Here is a 26282-nt window from a genome sequence, read left to right on the forward strand (position 1 = left end):
TAAAGTTGGTAACATTTAACAATGGGGATATAGTGGATAATTACGGTACACAATACCATATCTTCAGAGCCAATGAAGTCGACCGAAGAGTACGATTTAATACCAAAGGAATTTCTGACAAATGTGTTCTCAGGTTATGTGATTACTTATTTATTAAATTAGTACGCTGAATCTTTTATGTGAGATATAACTATATATTTTCATCGTGTTCTACCTTAAAAAAAAAATATATATATATATAAAAGCATACACACTTAAAATTGACATAGATTTTAAATACTTTAATGTTAATTCATTTCTAAGTTTACAATCAATGCGTAATCAGGTTTATAATGCATTCCTTTATTTACACTATATCACACCTCAACAAAAAACATTCAAAATTTCAATATATATACACATACATATTCACTTTTTTTCTTTTTGAGAAAACAAGTTCCAAAACAACGTGGAAAAAAAATATACTATCAGCAGTTAAGAAACTAAAATTTTCAAAAGTACATTACTCATCAATGAAGAAAGTAAGAAACAAAAGTACGAGTTAACAATCTTAAACAATACAAGTACCACTGTATATTCTTTTCACATTTCTCACAATATTACTATTAGCGTGAAAGAAGAGGTATAAGAAATATTAGAACACAGTTGACTGCCCCATTTACAAGGAAATACCCTCAACAGTGCACTCACTGTTTCAAATTGAAAAATTATAAATAAAATTAAGTACTCTTAAATGTATCCCACTCATAAAATCTCCTGCACTTGATACTGGCACTAACAGTTGGCCATGGGTTTTATATGCATTGCTCATATACATGTATTGGATAGTTTGAACACAGAAAAAGGTGCTGAATTTCATCTAATAGCAATATAATTAATGAAAATTAAAACAACACATACTAGATATATTAATTATGTATATTCCACGGTAAGGTAAAAGCTAAGGCTGAATTGTCAACGAGAAGTCGAAGAATCTAACGTAAATTAAAGCTTGTAAGATTGATTCAATAGAACTTCTAAATTAATTTGACAGTCGTTTTTCAAAAGAGCAACATAGAGCTTCCAAAGATGGTTTGGAACTTGTCCCATACATTTAATCATGACAGCTGTCGCATAATTTGTAGATTGCTCTGTTTAGTTAGTGATCATTTTTAATTAGTGTGCCCTATTTTACGGATTCCAGAGTTAAGAAATAGATATAAAACATGCTAGAAACCACTATTTTTGCGTCTTTACTACGGACAGCTTTTTGAAAACTACATAATATGTTTCCTTTTAGCTAGTTGCAGTATTTTAGATCCAATTGAAGAGTGCGAGTTACTAACCGATTTTGAACTGCGTATACTTGTGTCTTCTGTTCTAGATTCAAGAAGATATTTGATTCTTTCCATATCTTGAACAAATAGCTGGAGCAAAGTTAATAGTTGGTCGGTATTTGGGTTAGAAGTAGCATATTCTGAAAGTATCTCTTCTATAGCGTCAAATCTATCTTTGTTGACATTTTTGATGTGGTTTGAAGTTTTATCTACTTTCGTTCTTACTGCTATGATAACTATTTTCTCAACTAACTTTGCAGGTAACTTGACAAAATACTCTGATGGTGATTTGGCTAGGCCTGGTTGAATTATTATTTTTGTAGGTATACACACACGCCGATCCAGCATCGTTTTCATCTTTCTTGGCAGAATGGCACTTATATAACGATGCGACGTAATGTTTTCCATGTGAGATATGAAATCTGCTTGTTTTTTGAGTCTTTGAATGTGCCCAACTGCTTGGAGCTCTTGAATGTCGCTAACTGCTAAGCCCACCATTAGGTTCATGAGAGCGATTGATGCCAAAATTACGAACAGAAGAAATATAATCCTACTTGTAACTCTAACTCGGTTATTGTCATTTTCAAATGTGTTATCGTACTCGAATTCTCCCATTGTCATTACAATCGTTTTCACTAATGCTCGCCATGGATCACTGAAGGAGTCATTGTTGATGAACAAAATAAAAAAGCTTAACGCAAAACCTATAATCAAACAAATGAAAGTAAGTAGTACTTTGATGACATTCTTCAGCACTGTAGAAAACATGAGAGCATAGTATCCCCATGTAGGAAATCTACCAATAAGAAACATAAGCTCAGCCCAAGCTAGAAGAACAGCAATTGCTGTTACATGCGGTATCCAACTTAGTAAATCATGTCTTTTGCTAGTGCAAGCAACAATGATAGATATAATACCGCAAGTAAAATTCATCCAGGTCTCTAAGTCGCGTAAATAGTACCTAGGAACAATAAGTAATTGACCCAAAACATAAAGTAATATTACTGATGATGAGAAATACAAAAGTATTCTTAACACAACTAAAATATCTCCAATTGTTTCTTCACTAATTATCTGAGAAGTATTTCCAGATACAGTAGTGTTAAAATCACAATGAACAAAAATTATGAAATTTGATAGCGATAATACAAAACACACGTAAATGGACACTAATAAAAAGAAGAAAAATCTAATTTTGTTCCATTTGAATCGGAGAAATGACTCGACGAGAGGATGTTGCAGAAATCCGGTTAAGGTCTCTTCATCACAATTTAACAATGTTCCCATTACGGACATTTGGTTTTCGGGACCGTGAGGCGCAAATACTTCAAAGTCTAAACTAACCTTGAATGCTGTATTATTGACAGATTCATCATTTGGTGTAATTTTTGAATCTAGGATACTGTACAAATAATTCATGGGTCGTGGAATATGGGACAATATGGCATCAACAACAGAAATTCCAGAGTGAGTTTGTGCAGCTACATCTCCACCGTGGTTTATCAATAATTTGAGAGCTTCTCTATGTCCCCCATAGGCAGCTTTATGTAGTGGAGTTCTTCCGAACCCGTCAGGGCTATTAATCACAGACAACCAATGCCCTCTGCCTAACAGTTCATAGATAACAGATGTTGAATCTAAAGAAGCAGCTTCATGAAGAGCTGTAACTTTGTTGTGTCCAGGTGAAACATCTGCACCGGCGTCTAACAAGCACCTAGTGGCTTCAATGGACATCGCGATGGCCGCATGGTGGAGAGCTGTGATTCCAGTACTTACATCGTAAACGTTGACATCAGCCCCAGCATTTATAAGAAGTTTTACAATGTCTTCGTATCTATTAAGTTAAAAAGAGATAAAATTGAATCAGAATGAAATACAATTGTTAGTGAATTATTTTACTTAATAAATTCCAGAAAGCATAATTAAAGCATAAGCGTTACTTATAGAAGGAGCTATAATAATTTATATTAATCTATAATAGTTTATATATTTTTCTTCTAACAATAGTGAATTAGGATTATTAGTTCTGAATGGTTATGATATTCGAGATATTGTGATAATATTTTAAATCTTTTGGTTGAAGTGTCGTGTTAGTTTGGTGGTTTTAATGCGTGTGTCATACATAACATTACATTGAAAAAGTTATAATGTGTGTAAAAAATTTTCTTCCATTTTCGAACAGCTGTGTTGTTTCTTGCATGGGTTTTTCGAAAATAATTTACTTGAAGAAGGAAATACAGAATAAATTACATATTTACTCAGGAACCTTCAAATAAATCAGAACAGTTTATAAGTATCTACATTTTTATTTGAATTAGCATTATCATTTGTACATTTTAGTATATAGTAATAATAATAATAACAACAAAAAATCACTTTTCATGTTAAATAAATATTTCAAATATGATGGAGAATGTTTGTCCATTTAGATTCTTCTACATACATATACATTAAATATTTTAGGATACTTATTTTAATAAAATTCTAAGAATAAAGTATTTTCTGAAACAGCTGTTACAATTTTCGCAGTCTAAATTAATAAATACAATAATCGTTTATTATATTTTCTACACCTTTTGTACATTATGTATGAAATGAGCGTATCTTTCAATAAATGTGAAAAATAATATTGAATAAAAAGTATAAAAATATTGCGAATAAATAATAATGAAGCAAATAAGTAAATCATGTAACAATGCAACTGACTATGTTATTCTAAAACTTGATATTATACAATTTACAGTTTATCTCATATATTTGTATGACTAGAGAAATACAACATAAATGTCAAGAACTCCATAAACTCCATTATGTATCTAATATTTCAGGAAAACTGAGAGTATTTCCTATACTTTTAAGCAATAGGATAGACCTCCAAATTTCTCCAAGACCAGAATATTTTGACTTGAAAAGCGGATTATAAAATTTAAGCCTTTCATCCCTTTTCTAAAAGTGAGTTATCAGGTACCTATGAAATAATCTAGATAATTCGAGAAACAAAAGAATAATAAGATAATTTTGAGTCTGTGATTTCAATTCTTCTTCTTTTGTTCCTTGCATTTCTCCCTATCACACTTCCTTTAATATTTACAGATACAGCATTTTACAAATTGTATTCCTGTGTTGCTGCTTTTTTTTTCCTGATAAGTTGATCAGTGTTACCGTTGCTTTCATTGCCTTGAAGAAAACTAAATTCCCTTTCATTCATATATATATGTCATATACGATGTGCGATGTTTAGGATATATATATATATATCGTAACTAAATAGGATATAGTCACCTTGTATCCAGAAATTAATTATACGGGTAGTTTATACAATTTCGATTCTTACTAGAACCTTTCAAAGTAACGTTTCTTCCAGTTACCCTTGTACTTTACAAATTTATCTTGGAAGAAGATTTCTCTGAATGATTTAAAAAAACACAGGATCATTTGAAAACACTATTAAATTAGTAGTAACACTTGTTTTATCTCGCAGAGATGGCGTTAAAAGGTTTAACCAGGAGAAAGAGTGAAAACACAAAGTGTAAATTTGTAAATGTTCCACATGAATAACTTAAATTTACTGAAAATTGAAAAAAAATTACAGGAAAAGTAAGTGTAAGTGTTTAACGAATTAGGCGAGAAAAAAGTGAAAATATTTTTATTTCGATAAATAAAATTCACGACACGTCGCAGGGATGAAAGATATTTTTTTTATTTATATATAAAATACTATCTTCTAAACATATATAAAATAGTCTTCTGAACACTATCAGTGATACTTATAATTTCAAATTTCAATATTTAAGAACATAATTATATAAGTGGAGAAGTGTGAGGAAGAAACGATTGATACCAATTTAATAATGCTTTCGGATGATCCTGTTTTCTTCCAGAAAAATCCTTTTCGAAGATGAATATGTAAGTTAACAAGGGCAGTTAGAAGAAATATTACTCAAAAAGGTTCCAGCATGAATCGAAATTAATTAATTTTTTGGATACAATTTGAGTGCCTGCTATTTGTTTCTATTTAAATCGGTCCTTTTTCCAAAGTTCTTATTCCAAGAACATGTTCTAAACATATCAGTTTTGTTCTAAATATATCAGTTCTACAATTAAAGAGTTCGACACCATGTTTAAATATTATTGGCGAGGTTTAGCTTTGGTAAGTCTTCTTACGAACCCGTGCGTATTCTGTTCATCAACTTGAAGGAATTCTGTTTTCCTTTTTAGTCTATCTGGAACTGCTGACATGACAGGTGTTTTCTGGAAACTTGGATTGGTGTTCAAAGTATTTTTTATTTCCCTAATCTCTTGCATAACAGTGTTTAATACTTGCATGAGATAGTCAGAAGCAATAATTGTGTCTCTTGCACTCTTTCTGTCAGTGAAATTCATAATGAGGTTATCTTCTACGTTACCAAACGACATCTGTAAATAATTATGCCTGTTCTTGAGAGCCTTTTGTTGCATTGCTGTTTTAATACAATTGTCAATTAGCGGATAAGGCAAACGAAATAAACACGAAGAGGACGAAACCAACATCATGCTAGGTTGAATTGTTATTTCGATGGGAATTGATGAACGTTTGCGAAAAACAAAGCGGAACTTTCTTGGCAAAATATTGGTTAAGTATTGATGGCTAGTAAGGCTTTCCAAGTGTGAAATAAAATCAGTCTGCTTCATTAACCTTCGAACATGTCCAACTATTTGTAGACCCTGAATATCACTAACAGCTAAGCCCACTAAAAGATTCATAAGTGAGATGGATGCCAAAACCACGAAAATAAGGAAGATTATTCTGCTAGTTCCCATTAATCGTTCTTTTGTATCGTCAAATATGGTGTCATATTCATATTCGCCCATCATCATCACCATAGTTTTAACAAACCATTGCCAGGGATCTTGAAATGATTTATCGGTATTGAATTGTACATAAAAGCTAAGAGCAAAACCAATAACTAAACAAATAAATGTCAGCAAAACTTTCACAACGTTATGCAGAACAGTGGAAAACATGAGAGAATAATATCCCCAAGTAGGAAATCTACCAACTAAAAGCATTAACTCTATCCAAGCAAGAAATACAACTATTGAGCCTACATGTGATAAAATTGCATGACTATTCTCTCTTTCAGTATGAGCAATTACTAACGATAACGCAGAGCAAAGAAAATTCAGCCACGTTTCATATTCTCTTAGATGATAACGTGGAAGACTGCATACCTGTCCTGTTATATACAAAAGATTCACAGCTGATGTTACGTACAGTACTAAACGGCACACGTAAAGTGCAGAGCGAATTCGATCTTCAGTATCATTTATGTTAGTTGAATTTGTTGCGTTTTGAACTTTCCAAAACATTAGCGTTACAAAGGTAGACAGAGAAAGTACGAAGCATGCGTAAATAGCAACAACAAAAAAGAAGAAGACTCTAAGAGTTTGCCATTTTAAGCGTAGAAATGTTTCGATAAGAGGATGTTGAAGAAGTTCGGTAAGCTGATCCTCTTCTCCTGAACTAAGAAGAGCCTGCATCACAGACATTTGATTTTCAGAATCTTTCGGAGCTAACACATGAAAATCCATTGTTATTTTGAAAGCTCTGTGGTTGACAGATACATTATTGCTTGTAATACAAGAGTCAAGTGTCTCTTTCAAAAACTTTACTGGTCTTGGAACATGAGAGAATATTGCATCTACAACAGACACTCCAGATCGCGTTTCCAATGCTAGATTTCCTCCATGGTTAAGAAGCATCTTCAGACAATCCTGATCTCCATTATATGCAGCACGATGTAATGGCGTTCTTCCAACGCTATCTGGATGGTTCACTAGGGTTTGTCCTTGTTCGGTTTTCAAAAGCTCGGCTAGCACAAGGTCACAACCTGCTTGTGTTGCTTCATGAAGAACAGTTGTGTTATCTTTGGTTTTCACTGTGACATCAGCACCATTTTTAAGTAAATATTGGGTTGCATTTACTGACGATAGAACAACAGCATGATGCAGTGCGGTGGTCCCTGTGTCCATATTTGTTGCATTTACTGAAGCCCCGGCATCTATTAGAACCGCTACAATTTCCTCGTATCTGGGAAGGACAGAAGAAAGAGTGTTACATCTAGGAAGATGTAGGGGAATTTAAGGTGTGGTAAAAAGCTTACGCAAAATAGAATAAATAGCATCAAATTCGCACTGGAAAATATCACTATACAAACTATAACTTTGCTTCCAATATTTTAACGATATCTAAACATCCCAGAATTTTCGTAGCTATGCATGTGTTATCTTCAGGGACATGTACATTTTAGAAAGAAGCAAGAAAAAGAGACTGTTTGAGGATACATATACACAAACTATGTACAGTATGGAGGCTATACCGTAAAACGTGTTATTTTTCTTGTCAGGTACTGAAGTTGTGAAGTAGTAGACGCCATGTTTTATCCAACATAGTCTTCGTGGTTTATGTTATATTGATCTGCTTAATGATAAATAACTCGAATACCTTAGTTTCAGTTTCCAAACTCATTCTTTTAATAATTTCAATTTGATATTTCAAGTCCTATAAATATTGAGAAAAACATGATGTGGATATTATCTTAAATTTCTAACACTGAATGCGTCCCATCATTCTTGTACAAAAATTTGTTCCCGCTCTTCTAATATATGACTTTTGTATTCAGAAATTAATTGATAGATTTTGCTTTATATTCTTATATATATATATATATATACACAAACACTAAAGTTGTGAAGGATGAGGGCTAGTACAAACCACGCGAGATGATTTTGAATCCAGTGTAGATGGTACGTGGATAGACCTTCATATAAGATTACCTCGCATGGAACAGGCTCTTCAATATCACACAATTTTCCCCCAAAATAGCTAGATTACAGGATAATGCCACAGTTGTACATAAACACCAGAAGATACCTGTTCTGTGAAATAACTTGCTGTATATATGTAAAAATTGTGCAAAATACTAATAAAATTTTAAGAGGCAATTCCTTACACTAAATGAAAGAAAAGAAAAAAAATGTTCTACAAATATGAAAAATGTAAAAATGAGTTGCAAAACGCATTTTTTTCCCCAGAGAAAATATACCAAAGGTTCGAAACAATTTAGCTGTTCGATCAGTTATATAAGAACCAGCACAAATTCTATCTAAATAATCTCACAGCTCATTTTAGATAAAAAAAAAAAAAAAAGAAAAAAAAAGAATCAGGATTTTCAGCTTTGGAAAATCAGTTGCGTAGGTAGGACACGGTCTGCAAATACTCATACGCTAGATAGAATGTATACTAGTGCATATATAATTGACAGTATTACTTGGGCCAGATCATGTTTCTAACAACTGATTTTGTTTTCGTCTTCTCACAGCTTACAACTCTGAATGGAGATATTTTTGACCCATGCTTATTTTATTTCTTACATTTGACGTAAGAATTCTTGCATTTGAAGATTTGTGTTGTTCTTTCGCACTTAGAGAAGATATCTTTGAGAATACTCTTTGCTCTATTAGATTACGAATGCATGCAAAAGAGTATCATCCCACCTTTCTTTCTTTTCGTTTTCCTTTCTCAAACACTTTTCATTTCAGATGTTTAGATATCTTTAAAGATAGAAGACAAATGAGTAAGAGGCATTGTTTTAAGAAGTATCTATATCAGTTCATTTTCAATTAAATTTATTAGCCCTACGAAGTTGGTTCTATGTGAAAACACATAATAATATACTATTCTATAAAATAGTGAGGGGCGCGGTGGCTCAGTGGTAGAGCGTTCACCTCCGGTGCTTGGGGTCCCTGGTTCGATCCCAGCTCGCGCCGTGTGGACTTTGTGGTGGACAAACACGGTGCTCTTGTGTTTTCTCGGGCTTCTCCCGTTTCCTCCCACTTTCTTTATTCCACCATTTCACTCATCTCTCATCATCGTCTCTTTTAGCATAATCGTGGGACGTAAAACTTAAAGTTTTCATTTCATATAAAAGAGTAAAAGAGACTGCCTCATCATTGCCCAGGAATACTACTATAGGTAGAAACGTGAAATTTGGACATAATATTCCTTTCATTGAGAAAGCGAGGGATAGGCAAAAATTTTGGGAAATACTTATCCTAAGGGGGAAGGGGGTAAAAAAGGGTTCAAAATTTTCCCCAATAGTGATCTTAGGAATTCTTGATGTTAGGAAGATTAAACTCGGCATATAAATTCTTCGTTAAAAACAAAACAACATTTTCAAAAAAAAAAAAAAAATCTTTTAAGTGGTTAAGGATATTTCTAAAATACTCAAATTTATTAAGTTCCAAATCTAAAATTCATCTATAAACTTTTAATTAAAAATAAGAAAATTCGTATATCAGTGTTTTCAAAACTTCTGCTCCTAGGGATGAGGGATAACGGGACAATTCTAATATTCTCAAATTTCCTTTTTATTTATTCAGAAAATGGCGAAAGTGATGATGCTTAAGCTGTAGATCTTAAGTTCATTATATAGATTTTTAATTGAAAACAAGGAAGTATATTTTACGGTTTTTGAAAACTACTCTCCTAAGGGTTATTTGGGAGTACAGTTTCTATAATAATGAAATTTCCCTTTATTTATTCACAAAGTGTCAAATGTGGGAATTAGCTTAAATTGGAAATGTAACATTCAGTATACAAACCCTTAAATAAAAATAGGTGAATATATGTTTCAGAGTTTACAAAACTTCTGCTCCTAAGGGGGTGAAATTCGGTGTTTCTACGGGATATTCTAACGAATTTCGATTTTTTGACATTGATTTCGATTCCATATTGTTTTCCATTGTCAACTATTTTGTCCATCATCTCCTATGGCCTTTCTTCGGTTTTAGTTATAATAAGTGTATCATCTGCATACCTGATCTTAATTATGTCTCCTTCAATCTTGAAATCCCCAATTCCTGTTAATGCTTCCTTTGTAAATGTTGAATAATCGGAATGGCATACTACATTCTTGTCTGCCTCTTCTTCCAATCTCCACACTATTGATTTCTCCTTGATTAAAGCACAATTTCACTTGTTGTTCTATGTACAGGTTGCGAATGAGTGGTCGGTCTCTTCAGCTGACCCCGACTTCTTTAAGTATTTTCAGAAGTTTGCTCCAATTGACCCTTTCGAAAGCTTTTTGCCAGTCAATGAAGCACAAACATAACTCTTCCTTTACGTCAAGAACTCGTTCTGATATTCTCATCAACCAAAAGCATCTCTGGTGCCTTTTCCTTTCAGAAATCCAAATTTATCTTCTTCCAACATTTCTTCTCTCTAACTTTCCAACCGCCTACTCAGTATGAGCGTAATAATCTTTCCAGTATGGGAAGCAAGACTAATGGTTCTGTGATCACTGCACTTTTATGTTTGATTTTTCTGAAGTAATGCATCTGTTGTAACGTAAAAAAATCCTTTGGCCATTCTCCACTTAGATAGATCTTGTTAACAAGGGAAGTCAGTTCTTTCATTGCATTGTCTCCTAATTCCTTGAGCAAATCTGCTATGTCGTCGTTTCCAGTGGCTTACCTCTTTTGCATGTCTTTGATAGCTTGCAGTACTTCACTTTTCAATATATTGGGTCCTTTTTCTTCATGATCTACCTCTTCCTCTGATTCGATCGCAGTATCTTTGGAATGATTCTTCTGGTCATACAAATCCTTTATGAATTCCTTCCAAGATTCTAAGGATTTGTTGATGGTCAGTGACTACATGACCTTGTTGATCTTATATTCCAAACGTACGTATACTTTTGTTAGCTTTCTTTCGTAATACAAGTAGTTATACTTTTTGATACATCAGATCGTATTTGCCGCACCGTTGAAGTTCCATTATTTCTTCACATATCTGCTCCATGTACTTTTCTTTGGCTTTTTCCGTCTCTCTTCTCAATTCATTATTCAGTTTTTTCTGTATTCTTTGATGCCCGTGATTTTCACCCTTCTGTGTCCCTCCATCTTTTTTAAGAATTACTTCTGTTATTCATGGTTTTCTCGGTGCTCTTTCCATCCTGCCAACGCTGTTGTGGAGTGAATCTAGTTTCCCCATCTATTTTCTAAGCCTGTTTAATTTTTCCCATCTATTTTCTACGCTGCCTGCCATATCGCGAATCGCACAGTATTTTTCTTCAATCTCTTCTTTCACATCACTATCCATACTTCCAAGTCACTCCAAGTTTCATTTTCGAAATTTTCCCCCAGTTTTCTTGATTGGCTTTAACCAGGTTTGCACTTCTGCTAATAAGAGATTTGAACCGAATCAATGTTTGCTCCCGATAGCGTCTTCACGTCCCGTAGACTATTTCTGAAACGTTGTTTGATAAAAATGTAATTGATTTGATAGCGTTTCTTATCTATTGAACGTTTTCACGTATACAGCATAGTTTTTCTCTTCTTAAACCACGTATTCGTCACCATATCTTCGACAAGTCGATCAGCATCTGGCCCTGTGCGTTTCTTCTACCTAGTCCAAATGGTCCCACCACCATATTTGCAATTCCTTCTCCTAGTATGCTGTTGGAGTCTTCCATTACTATGGCGATGACTTTACCTCTTCCCTCCTAATAGAGTATGTCACTAATCTCATCGTATATTACTTCTACTTCATTGTTATCGTAGTCGGTTTGCATATATACTTGTATTATCACAATATACATTGGTTTTGCACTTACATTTACGAACATCAAACGATCGCTGCAGCATTCCACTTTGGTTACGCTTGTTGCTATTTGTTGTTCGTTGATATCGCAACAATATTCTCGGTCTTAACGCTACCCGAATAGAATATTGTGTAATTCCCCGCCCACTTTTTTCTGACCATCGCACTTCACTCAAACCAACTATGTTTATTTTACATAAATCCATTTCCACTTTTAAATTTTCAAGTTTATCTGCAGGTCGTAAAGTTCGGACGTTCCAAATTCGTATGCCGAAATCAAAGTTATTTTCTCCTTTGATGATTCTTCTCGGAGTAGTCCCCACCCAAAGATCTGGATAAGGGACTATTTTACTTCCAGAATGTTTTACCTCAGGAAGAACTATCTTTGTTCATTCTCTTCTTTTGTCCCTCCTGGGAAAAAAATAATGTGGTAGTATTCGCATTTTCCTTCAATATCTTCATGCGATTGTCCACCTTGTGGTTCATCAATCTTTTAGGACAATTTCCTCTCCTAAGAACAAGAAGGTGCTAACCTCTACCCCCTCATTCGCCCTCCGAGGAGGCTCGTGGCATATGGTAGAGGCTGACTCCTTATCCCAGGAGTCAGTCGGTCCCCACTTACTTTGGCTGCCTAAGACACTGCCTACTTTCTTCTGCATGATGTAGGTAGAGATATTTCCTGTACCGAATGAGGAAATTCACTTAAGTTGGAGATGTGAAAATCGGTATATGAACTCTTAAATAGAAATAATGGAATACGTATTTCAATGTCTTCGAAAATTTCGCACCTAAGGGGGAGTATAAAGATTTCGTATAATATCCAAATTTCCCTTTCATTGCTTACAAAATCCCCAAAACAGGGATTTACTTAAATTACAGTTATGAAATTCAGCACATAAACTCTTAAATAAAAACCCCGTGAATATGTATTTCAACGTTTTCAAAAATTTTGCTCCTAAGGTGAAAAAGGGATAATTTCAATAACATCCAACTTTTGCTTCTTTTATTGAAGAAAGGCCTAATGTGAGAACTCGCTTAAGTTGGAGTTGCGGAATTCGGTATACAAACTCTTGATTAAAAATAAGAGAAAACGTTTCAGTATTTTGGAAACAGGGGGAAAAGAGGCAACGTAAATTTTAAATATCAAATATCGCACATATAACTTCAACAAATCCTTTCATGGGTATTTTGTGGATAAATAATACAAAATTTTAGTATATAGAAATTGTTCACCCTTTTCCCCGTTTTGGAAAATTGTACTCTTAAGGGGGAAAAGGGAGAACAATTTCTATAATACTAAAATTTTGTATTATTTATCCTCAAAATACCCCATGAAAGGATTTGCTTAAGTTATACGTGCGATATTTGGTATTTAGAATTTTAACTAAAAATTAAGTACCACATATTTCAGCGTTTACGAAAATCCTGCTACTAAAGGGGGGAAAGGGGCAATTTCTATAGTACTGAAATCCCGTTGTTCAATACTACATGTTGAACATTGAGTAGTTGTTCAACACTACATGTTGAACATCCCATGTTTAATGTAAAAATTCGGTCATATTGAAAGTTTAAATTTTCATGCTTAAACTCTTAATTGAATAATTTGCGAAAATTCCTCTCCTAATGGAGTTGTTTCTGTAATATTAAGATTTTACGCCATTTATTCAGAAAATGCTTAATGTAAAGCATTTGTGTAAGTTGGGAGTTTGAAATTCGTTACACAAACTCTTAATTAAAAAGAAGAAAATGTATTTCAGCGTTTTCGAAAATTCTGCTTCTGAAAGATGAAAGTGAGCCAATCTGTATTATTATATTAAAAAAAAAAATGACGATTCACTCATAGACGCTCTGGAAATATAAATATACGTATCTAGACGTGTGAGATTTGGACTCCTTTTTATTACAAAAGTAGTGGATAAGAAGCATTTCTTTAAAAATATATACGCTAAACGACGGAACAGGGGTTGAATTGAAATGTTTTAGCCAGAATAGAATACTACATGAATGTCTAAAGTTGAGGAGATGGAACTCGACATAAAACTCATCATTAAAAATAAGCGGACATGTGTTCCAGGATTTTGAATATTTCCGTTTTAAGGGAAAAGATTTTTCTATATTTTCCTACAACATTGAAAGCGATGTTGTATGTTGTTTGTGATTGCATCATGGGGAAAAAGGCTGAAAACTGGATTCAAAATTGGTGTAAAACATGTTACAAGTGTCCTTCAAATTAAAAAGACGAAACTCGGTATAGAAACTCTTCATCACAAATAAGAGGACATGTGACTTAGCGTTTTTCAAAATTCAGGTTTTTAAAGGAGAGGGCAATTTCAATATTTTTCTCCGTTGAAATTGGCGTTGTCTGTTATTTGTGGTCGAATCACGGGAAACGGCTAACACGTTTAAAATGAATTTTGGAACATATGAGCTAGATTTCTACCATGTTACTTGGATTAAAGAGCATATCCTATGGGAGGAGGGAGTTCAAAACTTATACTAAAAATAGAATAGCTTATGGGTTTTTATAATTACACTTTCATTGAGATGCGTGTGCTAAGGGAGGGGGTTATTAAAATATTTTCCATAAACCTATCCTTCTCGTGTGAAAAACGGATTTTTCAACTAATAATAATAATAATAATAATAATAATAATAATAATAATAATAATAATAATAATAATAATAATAATAATAATAATAATAATAATAATAATAATAATAATAATAATAATAATAATAATAATAATAATAGAATACTCTATCATAAACGTATATAAATGCATTAGGTTTTCCAACTTAAGGATTATTTAAATAAGAAACGTGTGAAGCAAAATAAATATTAGGACTTTTAGCTTTCATATTTATTGGGTGACGGTTCCAAGCCTGGTAAAATTAGAAGGCTTGACGTTAGAAAGGGCGTCCGGTCGTAAAACCTACAACAAAACCATGATGAGTAATCTAAATAAAGACTTGGAAAATGCTAGGGCGTATCCCGCAGGCGACGCGTAAAGACTTTGCCCGACTTCTGTTTGAAATGTGCAAGAGCTATCGAGTCGAGAACAGGCCTGGTTGAAAAAAGAAGTCATGTGAGAGTAAGAGTGGGAACACTTAATGTCGGGACAATGAATCGAGGACGAAGATAAATTTAGATTTGAAGGAAAGGAGGAAGTTGGGGAACTTGTGAAAGTAAGAAAGAAGATGGAAAGGCAATAAGGCAAGAGAGCTATAAGGTGGCTACAAGTTACTGTATAGTGGAGAAAATCAACTAGGAAGAAACGTCGAAAGAAAGAAACTAGGAAGAAGAAAGATTGTTCTTTCTGGTAATCTGAAAGATAGGTGGTAGGTGAGTGTGATTAGAAGGAGCAACAGAGTTATGAAATCAAGATGTGATCAATGTAGTGTGCGCATATGCTCCGCAAGTAGGCTGCGAGGAGGAAGACAAGAGAGAATTCTGGGTGTATTTGGACCACAAACTTCGCAGCATCCCCATAGAGGAAAGGGTAATTGTGGGTGGTTACTTGAATGGGTATATCGGTAGAAGTAGAGAAGGGATTAAGAGAATACTCGGTGTCTGGGGAGTGAGAGAAAGGAAAAACGAATGACAGACTTTGCAACAGCATTCGATTTGGCGATATATATATATATATATATATATATATATATATATATATATATATATATATATATACGAGGGCTATCCAGAAAGTAGATTACGTTTTCGTCTGTGTCCGCTAGGGGCGGGGCTAGCGCGGCCATCTTGGGGTCAGAGCGTTGCGCAGCTCAGTCGGCATCTAGCCGTGCTAGTGAAAGGTTCGTGCTGTGCTCCGTTAAGATACTGTGACGGTTTGAAATGTCTGCGTTAATTGAAAATCCCGCGAGCTGCGAGGTGCGTGCAGTAATAAGGTTTCTGACAGCAAAAAACTGTAAACCGATAGAAATCTATCGGCAGCTGTGTGAAGTGTATGGGGACAACATTATCACTGAAGGTGGAGTGCGACAGTGGGTCATAAGATTTAAAAATGGCCGAACCAATGTTCACGACGAAGATCGAAGTGGGAGACCCAGCAAAGTGACTGCCGAACTTGTCGAAAAAGTCGATGTTAAAGTCCGTGAAAATCGAAAGTTCACAATAACGGAACTTTCTTTGAGTTTTCCACAAATTTCGCGAAGTTTGTTGCACGAAATCATCAGCGAAAAGCTTGGTTACCACAAGTTTTGTGCAAGATGGATTCCAAAAATCTTGACAGAGGACCACAAAAATCAGCGAATGGCTGCAGCGTTGCACTTTTTGGACGCCTACAATAAGGATGGTGACTCTTTACTCGATCACATCGTTACTGGTGACGAAACATGGGTGAAACACGTGAACTGTGAAACGAAATTGCAATCAATGCAGTGGGGGCACACAGGTTCTCCCCAAAAACCCAAGAAATGCATGCAAACAATGTCGGCAAGGAAGATGATGGCGACTGTTTTTTGGGACAGAAAAGGTGTGATTTTGGTGGACTTCCTGGAAAGAGGCACTACAATAAACGCTCAAAGGTATTGCCAAACTCTGCAAAACCTCAGAAGAGCAATTCAAAACAAGCGCAGAGGAATGTTGAGCTCTAAGATCTTGTTGATTCACGACAACGCCCGGCCCCACACGGCAAATGTCACGCGTGAAGTTCTTGAATCTTTTCAGTGGGAGTTGTTTCCTCATCCGCCGTACAGTCCCGACCTGGCACCGAGCGACTTCCACCTATTCCCAGCAATGAAGAAGTGGCTGGCTATGCAGCGTTTTGATGACGACGAACAGCTGCAAGAAGAGGTAACGAAGTGGTTGAACTCGCAGGCGGCCGAATTTTCGAAGAAGCATATTTTGACCTATAAGAGTTCTGGAAAAGAAAGTCAAATCAATTACAGTTTTTGCCGAAGACAGCAACTCAAGGAAATTAAGAACTGCAAGGTAATCAATAGTGAAAGGGTGGTCCCGTAGCATAGAATAGTAAGCGTAGACTTAAAGTTCGCGAGTGAATACACTAGGAGACCGCGAAATAGAGAACCAAAAATTAGATGGAGGAAATTGAAAGAGGAAATTAAGAGAATCGTTCAAAGAAAATGTTATGGAAAGAGTAAATCTACAAGAAGAGGATGTACAAAAATGGTGGAGCGTAAACGGTTGGATCACGTATTGATAGGGCTCAGAGAAGATTTTGGTAGAACTTCAGGAAAGAGTCCCCCAGACGGAAAAGAGACGTTATGGTGGAACTAGGAAGTACAAGGAGCTACTAACGTGAAGAAAAGGCAAAGAAAAAGTGGCATGCTCCTGGATAGAAGAGGGTGAGTGTAGCTTCAAGGCGGGTAATAAGGCAGCAAAAAGGGCAGTGGTTAGAGCCCAAGCATGGAATGAAACGTATGACGAACTTGTGATACCAGGTGGGGTAAAGAAGCTATACAGGTTAACAAAAACTAGAGACAAGGTAACAAAGGATATCATTCCTATTAGACAAATGAAAGATGATCAAGAATCGGTGCTTACAAATGAAGACAGGATCAAAGAGGGACGGACCAGTTATTTAGAAAATGTTTTAAATGAAAAAAAAAAAAATCAAGGAAAGATTTCAGCGACAGAACTTCTAATTTTGGCGCATTATTGTTACAATTTTCTACAAAATCAGTGTCTTTGAGAACACTTAGCAGAAGATGATCGGAGGAATTTGGCTACAGTATCACACGTCAATTTTTTATGACATAATTATCCCTTATAGTAACGATATCTCATAAGGGTCCTGGTAGGAATATGTTCTTTACCAAAATGCTCAGATATAAATAAAAATTGAGCAAAAACTACATATGGCGGTTTTGGAAGGTGCACCTTTGAATTATCAGTTTCCAATCATGCTGACTATGAGGTTATCTGGGGCCTACCAAGTGTGGCTATGGAGAGGAGTTTGGTTTGATTTAATTTTGAGTTTAACGTTCCTTTCAGCAGCGAGGCTATATGAGACATGGACCTACAGCTTAATGTCGGATCAAGACCACATGAGCTTTCACCGGGAATCGAACCTAGGTCTCCCATGCCAAAGGCGCGTATGCTAACCGCTTAGAAGCTAAAGACCTCGAGAAAAGTACGGAAAAGCGCTTTATGAATGCTCAATTAACTATTAGAAATCATTCAACATAAAAAAGAAAAAAATCCTCAACTCAAATTAAATTCCCTTTCTAGGGACATTTTGTAAGAAATTCTGTGTATCACAAAAATAAAAGCTGAGTAAGGCTTCGTATAATGTAAGCACATTTAAAATGAATTTTGAGGAGATAACGAATATAAAAGAATAAACAAACGGAAGCGGTTGCAAACATGAGGAAGGAAGTAGGCCTACGTACTGTGTACAGTTTGTTTTTCCTTTTGGTATTTCACATGTTTTGTTGTCATCCGGTGAGAAAGGATAATCATTTTATATATTATTATACTAACAGAAGTGAACATTTTTCTTCTGCTAAGATATAAGACTAATCGAAAAATATTTGAATCAAACCCAGTCTGTTTTTCTTCTTTTCTTACTTTTTTTAAAAGATTCAGTTTCAATTAATTTGTTGTTTATTGATTGATTGGTAGCATTTACGCCCTTTGTCAACAACAAAACTGTATAGGACAAGATCTATGGTGTAAGTTAGTATTTGAACCAAGGTAACGCATTCGATGCTCTCCATTCGGGATTCGTACCAAGTTCGCAGTCAGAACATTCAGAAAGGGGGCTGAGATAACTTGAATTCACCGTACATTCATAGTTTCTTCTAGCACATGCTATTGTTATGAAATACGGTTTTCTTGAATGAGCTGTACACAGAAACAAAAGCATTTGAAATGTGTGAAACAATTAGGCCTAACATAGTTCAATGTTATCTCAACATCTGAAAATCGAATTGATTACAAAATAATAGGTACGTATTCTAATAAACGAACATAAAGAATGCCTGCCTGTAAAAGACAAAACTATCTGGAACTTGCATGAAAAGAAAAGAAGACAAGAAATTTAGGAGTGCCCCCCCCACCCCCCAAAAAGGATCAAAAGATCTTGACCAAGAATTTTAGGAATCACCCCTCAAAAAATGCATCGAAAGATTGCGATCTTCGGGATTTGGATCAGGGACCATAAAATTTTTGAACGCTCCTTAAATCAAGTTTTCGTATTTTTTACGGAATAAAGACATGGGTTTGGCTACACTATATTTAGTTCTCCAGATACGAGGCCTACAAGAAATTTTTTGATTGAAATACATTGGATCTTTTGATCCAAAAATACCTGTGCAACTAGATTAACACAATAAATAAATGTTACCTCCAACAAAACACTTGAATTTCTGAAACAAAAAAATTACTAAATCCAACCCTGTTTTAGCGGTGCAAAGAATTGTTTTCAAGTCAATAAGGGCAGAAACCACAAACATACCAGAGCGGTCAAGTTAAAGAAAGAAACAAAGGAAAACGGAAATACTAAAATTTTCAATTGGACCCTCTATTCAGTCCCACAACCAAATTAGATTTTTTCCTAGCAGCGAAAAAAGTTTCTTAAGAATTTCTTGACTGTTTATTTTTAAGGATTTTGGTTTATTCCTTTACATATTTACTCTGTCTGTCCGTGAGACAAAAATGTCAAGAACTTCTTGATGGATCACTATGAATTTTGGCCAGGATGTAGATCAAAATTTAGGGATCGAGTCCCTTGATAGAAATGGTCCATCCAGTACAATCAAAAATCGGTCTCTCACACATTACTATGGGAGTAATTATGGACATCATCGTTGCATGACACACTACTCGCAGTACTGTTGATATTAGCGGGTTAGTATAATGCTCATGATACAAAATACTAATCTGTTCGTGGAACAGAATGCTATAAAGGTAACCAAGAAAGTTCTGTCGCTTTTTTACCCACCACTTTCGAACATCGATATGTCACCTAAGATATACCTGGAAGATCAAAAATAGTTCCCATTAGCATCGACGAACTTCTTCCAACGTGCTGGAAGGCCATGGATTTCATCGCGGTAGAACTTGATGGGCCGTGAAGCGAAGAAAGTATCAAGTGCATTTTGCCCTCTACTAGGTATTTCAACTGGCATTTTCTAAGGTGATTATCCAAGGAATGGAACGGGTGATAATCGGACGGTGCAATGTCCGGGGAGTATGGCGGATGCAATAGTGTTTCCCATCGAAGGCGTAGAATGGTATCCTTGGTCATCCAAGCCACGTGGGGGCTTAGCGTTGTCCTGTAACAGGAGAGCCCTTTGTGATTTAGAAGTATTGGCTTCAGAGTTTTGAGTTTTTTCTTGAACATGGCTCAACTGCTGACAGTACACAGTTGCATTGATACTCTGACAAGCTGGTAGCAGTTCCCGATGCACGATGCTGCGAACAGTCCACCAAACACACACGAGGACCTTCTTCTGGTGCAGTGCTGGTTTCAGTTGTTTTGGAACCGGTTCATGGGATGCTAACCAATGATGACAGCGCCGTGGAGTTTGGTACAGGCACCACTTCTCATCACGTCAACACCCTGTCCAGAAATGGCTCCTTCCTCAGACGAGACAGTAAAGAAACACAGGTATCTGCTTGCGTTGCCTTCTGGTCCGGAGTCAAGTCATGTGGGACCCATCGACCCAACTTGTAGAGCTTTGGAGGTGCTGCCGAATGGTTTCTTCACTCACACTGAATTGTAGTCCCAGTTCCTCACATGTGTGGCCACTGTTCGCCCCAATTGCTGACTGAAGATCTTCATTTTGTACATGTGTTCGTCTTCCGGCAAGTGGCCTGTCTTCGAGTGTTTCGTTACCGTCCTTGAACTTGTTAAATCACCGGTGTAACTGAACTGCCACAAGCAGGTAGTATGTTGGATATACTCACACCAACAACTGACCTTCGCCTTATCTCCATTCATATTCAACTCACGGTGTGAGGGCCAATTGAACACAGACCTCTACAAAAAGCGATAGAATTTTCTTAGTTACCTTTATAAAATGAAACTAAATGACTTTCTATTCGAGTAATCCAAAGAAATGAATATTTTCTATTTTCAAATATTTATCCATCTTAAACTGTACTTCATTTACCAAGCGTTTTACTATGCTTGGTAAATTTTAGTTTGGTAAGGAGTTTGGTTTTCCAAACACTAAATGAAATTCCTTCACGTGAACAGTGTGACACTGCCACGTTCATCCAAACAAAAGATTGAGAGTGTCAGGGATGAAGCTAGACGCTGAAGGGTCTATTCCCTAGATGTGGGCCGAATTCTAACCTAGATTTCATGCACCGAAGACACGAGTGCTATAGCCACTAGGTTAACGAGAAGGACTACTCATTGATTAAAGTTCGAATTACAAGAGTTTGTGATATTTAAAATTGTTTATCATCTGTCGACTGAATTTTATTTGCATAGTATTTGTTGGTTTGCATACTCTTTTCGCAATATTGAATAATTCCACTAATAATAATAATAATAATAATAATAATAATAATAATAATAATAATAATAATAATAATAATAATAATAATAATAATAATAATAATCTTCGTGAAATTACCTAGTACTTGAATTCATGTAAACTTTTAATGCTGAAACAATTCAAAGAAAACTTTACGAATCAGAAATGAAACGTTTCGAAAATTTTTGTAGAAGCGCACTCACTCCTAGCACATAATTCATTTGTGAGCTGTAGGTCTTTTAGTATATAGGGTGTTAATGAACTATACCGACAAACTGTAAGAGATGATTCCTCACCTCAAAATAAGAGAAGAAGTTCATATGGATCTCTGGCAAAAAATGCATAGTTTCAGAGCTAGGACTATCCAAAATCGCGAAAAAACTAAATTTCAATAGGCCCTATTTCCAATTCCAGAAACTTTGGATGGTGGTTCTTATCAGTGTAAAGGAAGCCACGCATACACTATCCAAAATTGCATATTTCATCAATTGTTAATAGGTGTAGAGGCTATTCCCTACAGGGTGTAATTCTCAGATGTGCTCTCAATAGAATTTTCAGATATCCCCTGATTTGAAGAAGGGTCCAAAGAAGGCAGGAGGTAAAGCTTAACAACAATGGATATCCGATTCTTCGGAGGGAAGCCGGAAGTGTTAGGAACAGGCAACTCCATGTTTCTTTGTGTTCGGAATCACGTGTGTTGATATGTATTTCGTCACGGTATATTTCATTTTTTCTTCACTTATAAGCGTGAAAGAAAACATTTCAGCATGCGTTCTTCCGAGTACGAGAGACCGTGCTGCTGACGACCCTTAACACTTCCGACATCGCGCCAAAGGATTCCGTGTTCACTGCTATCAAGACTTACCGTTTCATTGCTTTGGACCAATCATAAAGTCAGAGCATATCTCAAAATTCGGTTGATGGCATGTCTGGGAATTTCACCTTGCAGGGAATAATCTGTACACCCATTGAACATTAATGAAATATCCATTTTTGGATTGGGTATGCGTGACTTCCTTTACGCTGATAAGAACCATCATTACAGTCTCTCGAATTCGAAATAGGGTCTCTTGACATTTGGTTTTTTTGCGATTTTGGACAGCTCTAACTCTGAAACTATGCACTTTTCGCCATAGGTCCGTGTGAACTTTTTTTCTCATTTTGATATGAGGAATCACCTCTTAAAGTGTGTCGGTATAGTTCATTAACACCTGCATATACAATATATATATATATATATATATATATATATATATATATATATATATATATATATATATATATATATATATATATAAAGAGAACGTACAAAATCCTTTGTCCGCTCATCACGCTAATACGGCTGAACCAATTTCTTTCATTTTTGGGGGGTTATTAGGATTTGGACCCTAGATGGTTTTTATCATATCACTTTAATTTTTAATTACCAGTGTCTTGAGATAATTGACCATTCAAGTGTCCATAACGTACAAATCCTTTGTTATTAGTTCATCATAGGTAAAAATAAACGTATTTATATGCAACCCGCATGACCGTGTCACTCGGCGGGTTAACATAAATGACAGGCGATATAGAGCGGAAAATAGCTTGAATCTTCTGTTTAAAATTTTTTAATTGATTTGCTTATTTTTACAGACACTTTTACAATATGCCAGCACCGGGATGACCGCAGCGAAGCGGGGCGGGTTAACATAAATGACAGGCGATATAATGTTAAGATTTACTGCAATCTTCTATGGTTTTTATCATATCACTTGAAAGCGAAAAAGTAAAAATTATCTAAGTAACAAAGTTTATTGCGTTCCGGGGTGACCGCAGCGAAGCGGGGTGAACGCTGCTAGTATATATATATATATAAAGTGTGAGTTAACTTTTGTTGATATGTTTGAATTTTAAACGTTAACATTACGCTCACTTATAGGAATGACCTAATTGAAGTGAAATGTTAACCATTGATTATAATTATCTCGAGTTTTGTTTTTTAATATTCTGTACATATTAAATGAACAACCTTTCCAACATAGTCTAAAATTGTTTTCATTGCTATTTCATTAAAACAAAGAGGTACCTGTAAATAGAGTTGCTATAATTTTTTGATCCAAAATACGGACAAGCCTTAAAATGACCACCGATCAAAGTTACGGTGCCAAAACACAAAACAACTGTTTTGAAATTTCTTGCCTAAAAATAACCTTTAAAGGTTATCACACAATTGTTTACTGTAATACTTAAAACACTATTGGAAACTAACATGTTTTATATTTTTCATTAACACAACTATAATAAATCATGCCATTAAATTACGTACCTTAAATCTTACCAAAAGAATTCTGAAATGAAAAACACGATTCTTTTCACCCGAGATTTTAACGATTCCTGACTCGGAACTTTTCGGGCAACTCCAAAAACTGTCAAATACGGACATTTTCCTATTTCATGCTTTGTACGATACGGACACGGACATAGACCCAAAAATACAAGCAACCCGTACAAAATACGGACATATGGCAACCCTACCTGTAAATCAATTTACAATATAGTGTGAATATAAGTAAAATTTTAACCTTAACATCTATTCGAAAACAGTGGTAGAGCGTTCACCTCTGGTGTATGGGGTCCCGGGTTCGATCCCAGCCCCTGCCAAGTGAACTTTGTGGTGGACAAACACCGTGTGCATGGGTTTCCTCGGGGATTTCCCGTTTCCTCCCACTTTCTTCATTCCACCATTTTATTCATTACTCATCGTCACCGTCTCCTTTAGCCTAACTGGCATAATCGTGGGACGTAAAACTCAAAGATTTCATTTTTCTATTCGAAAACAGAAGACTAAACATATCCAACAAAACACTTCTTGCAAGATGTCCTTTCTGAAGTGTCGACTCATAATTGCTCATTTTATGCATATGCAACCCATACTAGGATTCATGTAGTCCATGTTGGATATAAACTGGCTCTACTGTAATTGTGAATATAATATAATAGCAGGAAATATTTAGATATGCACATCTTTTTATAACACTTAATCACAAACATTAGATCAATTAAAGTCCTCAAGGCAGCATAGTGCTATGACACTTTTTCTTTCCTTTTCCCTCCTCCATTTTTTTCATGTTTTTAAAACGAGCGAATAAACGGGGTTAAAGTGTTAATAATTCGCATTAAAGATGCATAATGTAATATTTTACTCAGTTTGTCAAGATTTTGCTCGGTGAGGTTGAAAAGTTATCGATCTTTAAAATACACCTTTTCTGTTATCTTTGAGCTCATTGAAAATGATACTATAGAGTCTAAACACACAATCTCTGCTGCAAGGGGAAGGCAGAAAGTGTTGTCAACGGGACATATAAAAGAATCATTATTCAGAAAACAAAAGTAGAGTCCTTCTGAAGACTGAAGAATTTGTCTTTCGGTTCATGTTGTCCGAATTGTTTGTTCTGAAGCACACACAAGCGTATTTCTTTTTTCCTATCGGTGCTCAACACAGTATTTCTGGCTACCGTTGTCAACACTTCGTAGTAAATACTAAATGAAACAACGCTAATTGAAAGAAGAAAAAATACTACGTCTTTCAATGTTGCCAACAAGTGCATTTCAGTGAATGTGAGAGAGAGAGAGTTTGGTTGGCTAATTGGAGTTTATCACAATTCGGCTCTGGGGCTATATAAGACAGGATTAACTGTTTAATGTGAAATCCGTGTTACCATACTACTACTCGGGTTAGTACCCGTGGCAAATTCTTTTACTGGGAATCGAATACAGGACCTCAAGCGTAGAAACGTAAGTGCATAAGGTACCCACTACGAAGAGATAGAGTAGGTCAATGAATGTATGTGTTGCAGCAGAGATTCCTGTGTTCTTCTCTAACACTTTTAAATTCATGTTGAATGATTCTTACCTCTGAACAGCGATCTTATCCTCAGGGTTTACTCCAGCCCCGGCAAGAAGCAAAGGGGTGAGATATCGTTCATCCTCCACATCAGCATTTGCCCCTGCCATCAAAAGTAATTTCACACATTCTAGGTGCCCTCCTTTTACAGCCTGATGTAACGGAGTTCGACCCCAACAATCCGGAAGCGGAAGAATCTACATAATAATAATAATAATAATAATAATAATAATAATAATAATAATAATAATAATAATAATAATGTTTGAAATGTTTATATGGAACAAACAGCATTACAGCCACAAGTGCCCCAAAAACGAAAAGAAAAAAGGGTTTATACAAGCATAGGGCGCATGCAGATAGACATAACATACAACTGATCATACAAAAATAGATAAAATGAAATAAAATATTGGTTCAAAAAATTAAATAAATAAAAAAAACTTGCAATGCCTATTACAAAATGAAAAATACGAAGAAAGCAGTAGTAATATATATATATATATATATATATATATATATATATATATATATATATATATATATATATATATATATATATATATATATATATATATATAAGCATAATTATCATGCATTTAGAATAAGTATCGCGTTTCGCATAGCTAATATGGCGTCAGGCTCGAAGTCGATGCAAAGTGGTGCTCTTATTGTTTACCTGTTTTTCGTGGTTGTGTGTAGTGTTTATGTGCGTGCTCTACTGTCTTCATGTAGTGTTGGTGCTGTGACTTTCCCAAGTGAAGCATTGCCAATGAAACATGGTCTGAAGTGTAGTGGAAGATCATTTCATTTTATTGCTGCTGCCTTCATACCAAGAGGACCGCCATGTGCTCTCTCTGGTACTGCTAACAGTGACGGAGGAACTACAAGTGATTTTGTGCCAAGGTATGAGTCGAAAGCAAAAAAACAGTGCCTCATTCTCGTTTGTTTTCTCCTCCTTTGTGGTGAT

At 35.4% G+C, this 26282-nt stretch overlaps 1 protein-coding gene across 2 annotated transcripts; it reads right to left on the bottom strand.

Annotated features, from left to right (window-relative positions):
- Positions 1–261: 261 nt before the first annotated feature.
- Positions 262–26282, bottom strand: LOC145664672 (transient receptor potential channel pyrexia-like). Of its 2 annotated transcripts, none has more exons than XM_081731520.1 (3): positions 25992–26282; positions 25322–25509; positions 262–3150 (listed from the first exon to the last, which is right to left on the bottom strand). In XM_081731520.1, exons 2-3 carry the CDS (start codon positions 25420–25422, stop codon positions 1257–1259), a joined length of 1995 nt encoding a protein of 664 aa, XP_081587646.1. In that variant the 5' UTR covers positions 25423–25509; positions 25992–26282; the 3' UTR covers positions 262–1256. The 2 variants fall into 2 exon arrangements, with proteins under 2 accessions (XP_081587646.1, XP_081587645.1); XM_081731519.1 differs by lacking the exon at positions 262–3150 and adding an exon at positions 3713–7386.

The sequence above is a fragment of the Thermobia domestica genome, chromosome 11, assembly GCF_964235325.1.
Source record: "Thermobia domestica chromosome 11, izTheDome1.hap1.1, whole genome shotgun sequence".
Classification (NCBI taxonomy): Eukaryota; Metazoa; Arthropoda; class Insecta; order Zygentoma; family Lepismatidae; genus Thermobia; species Thermobia domestica.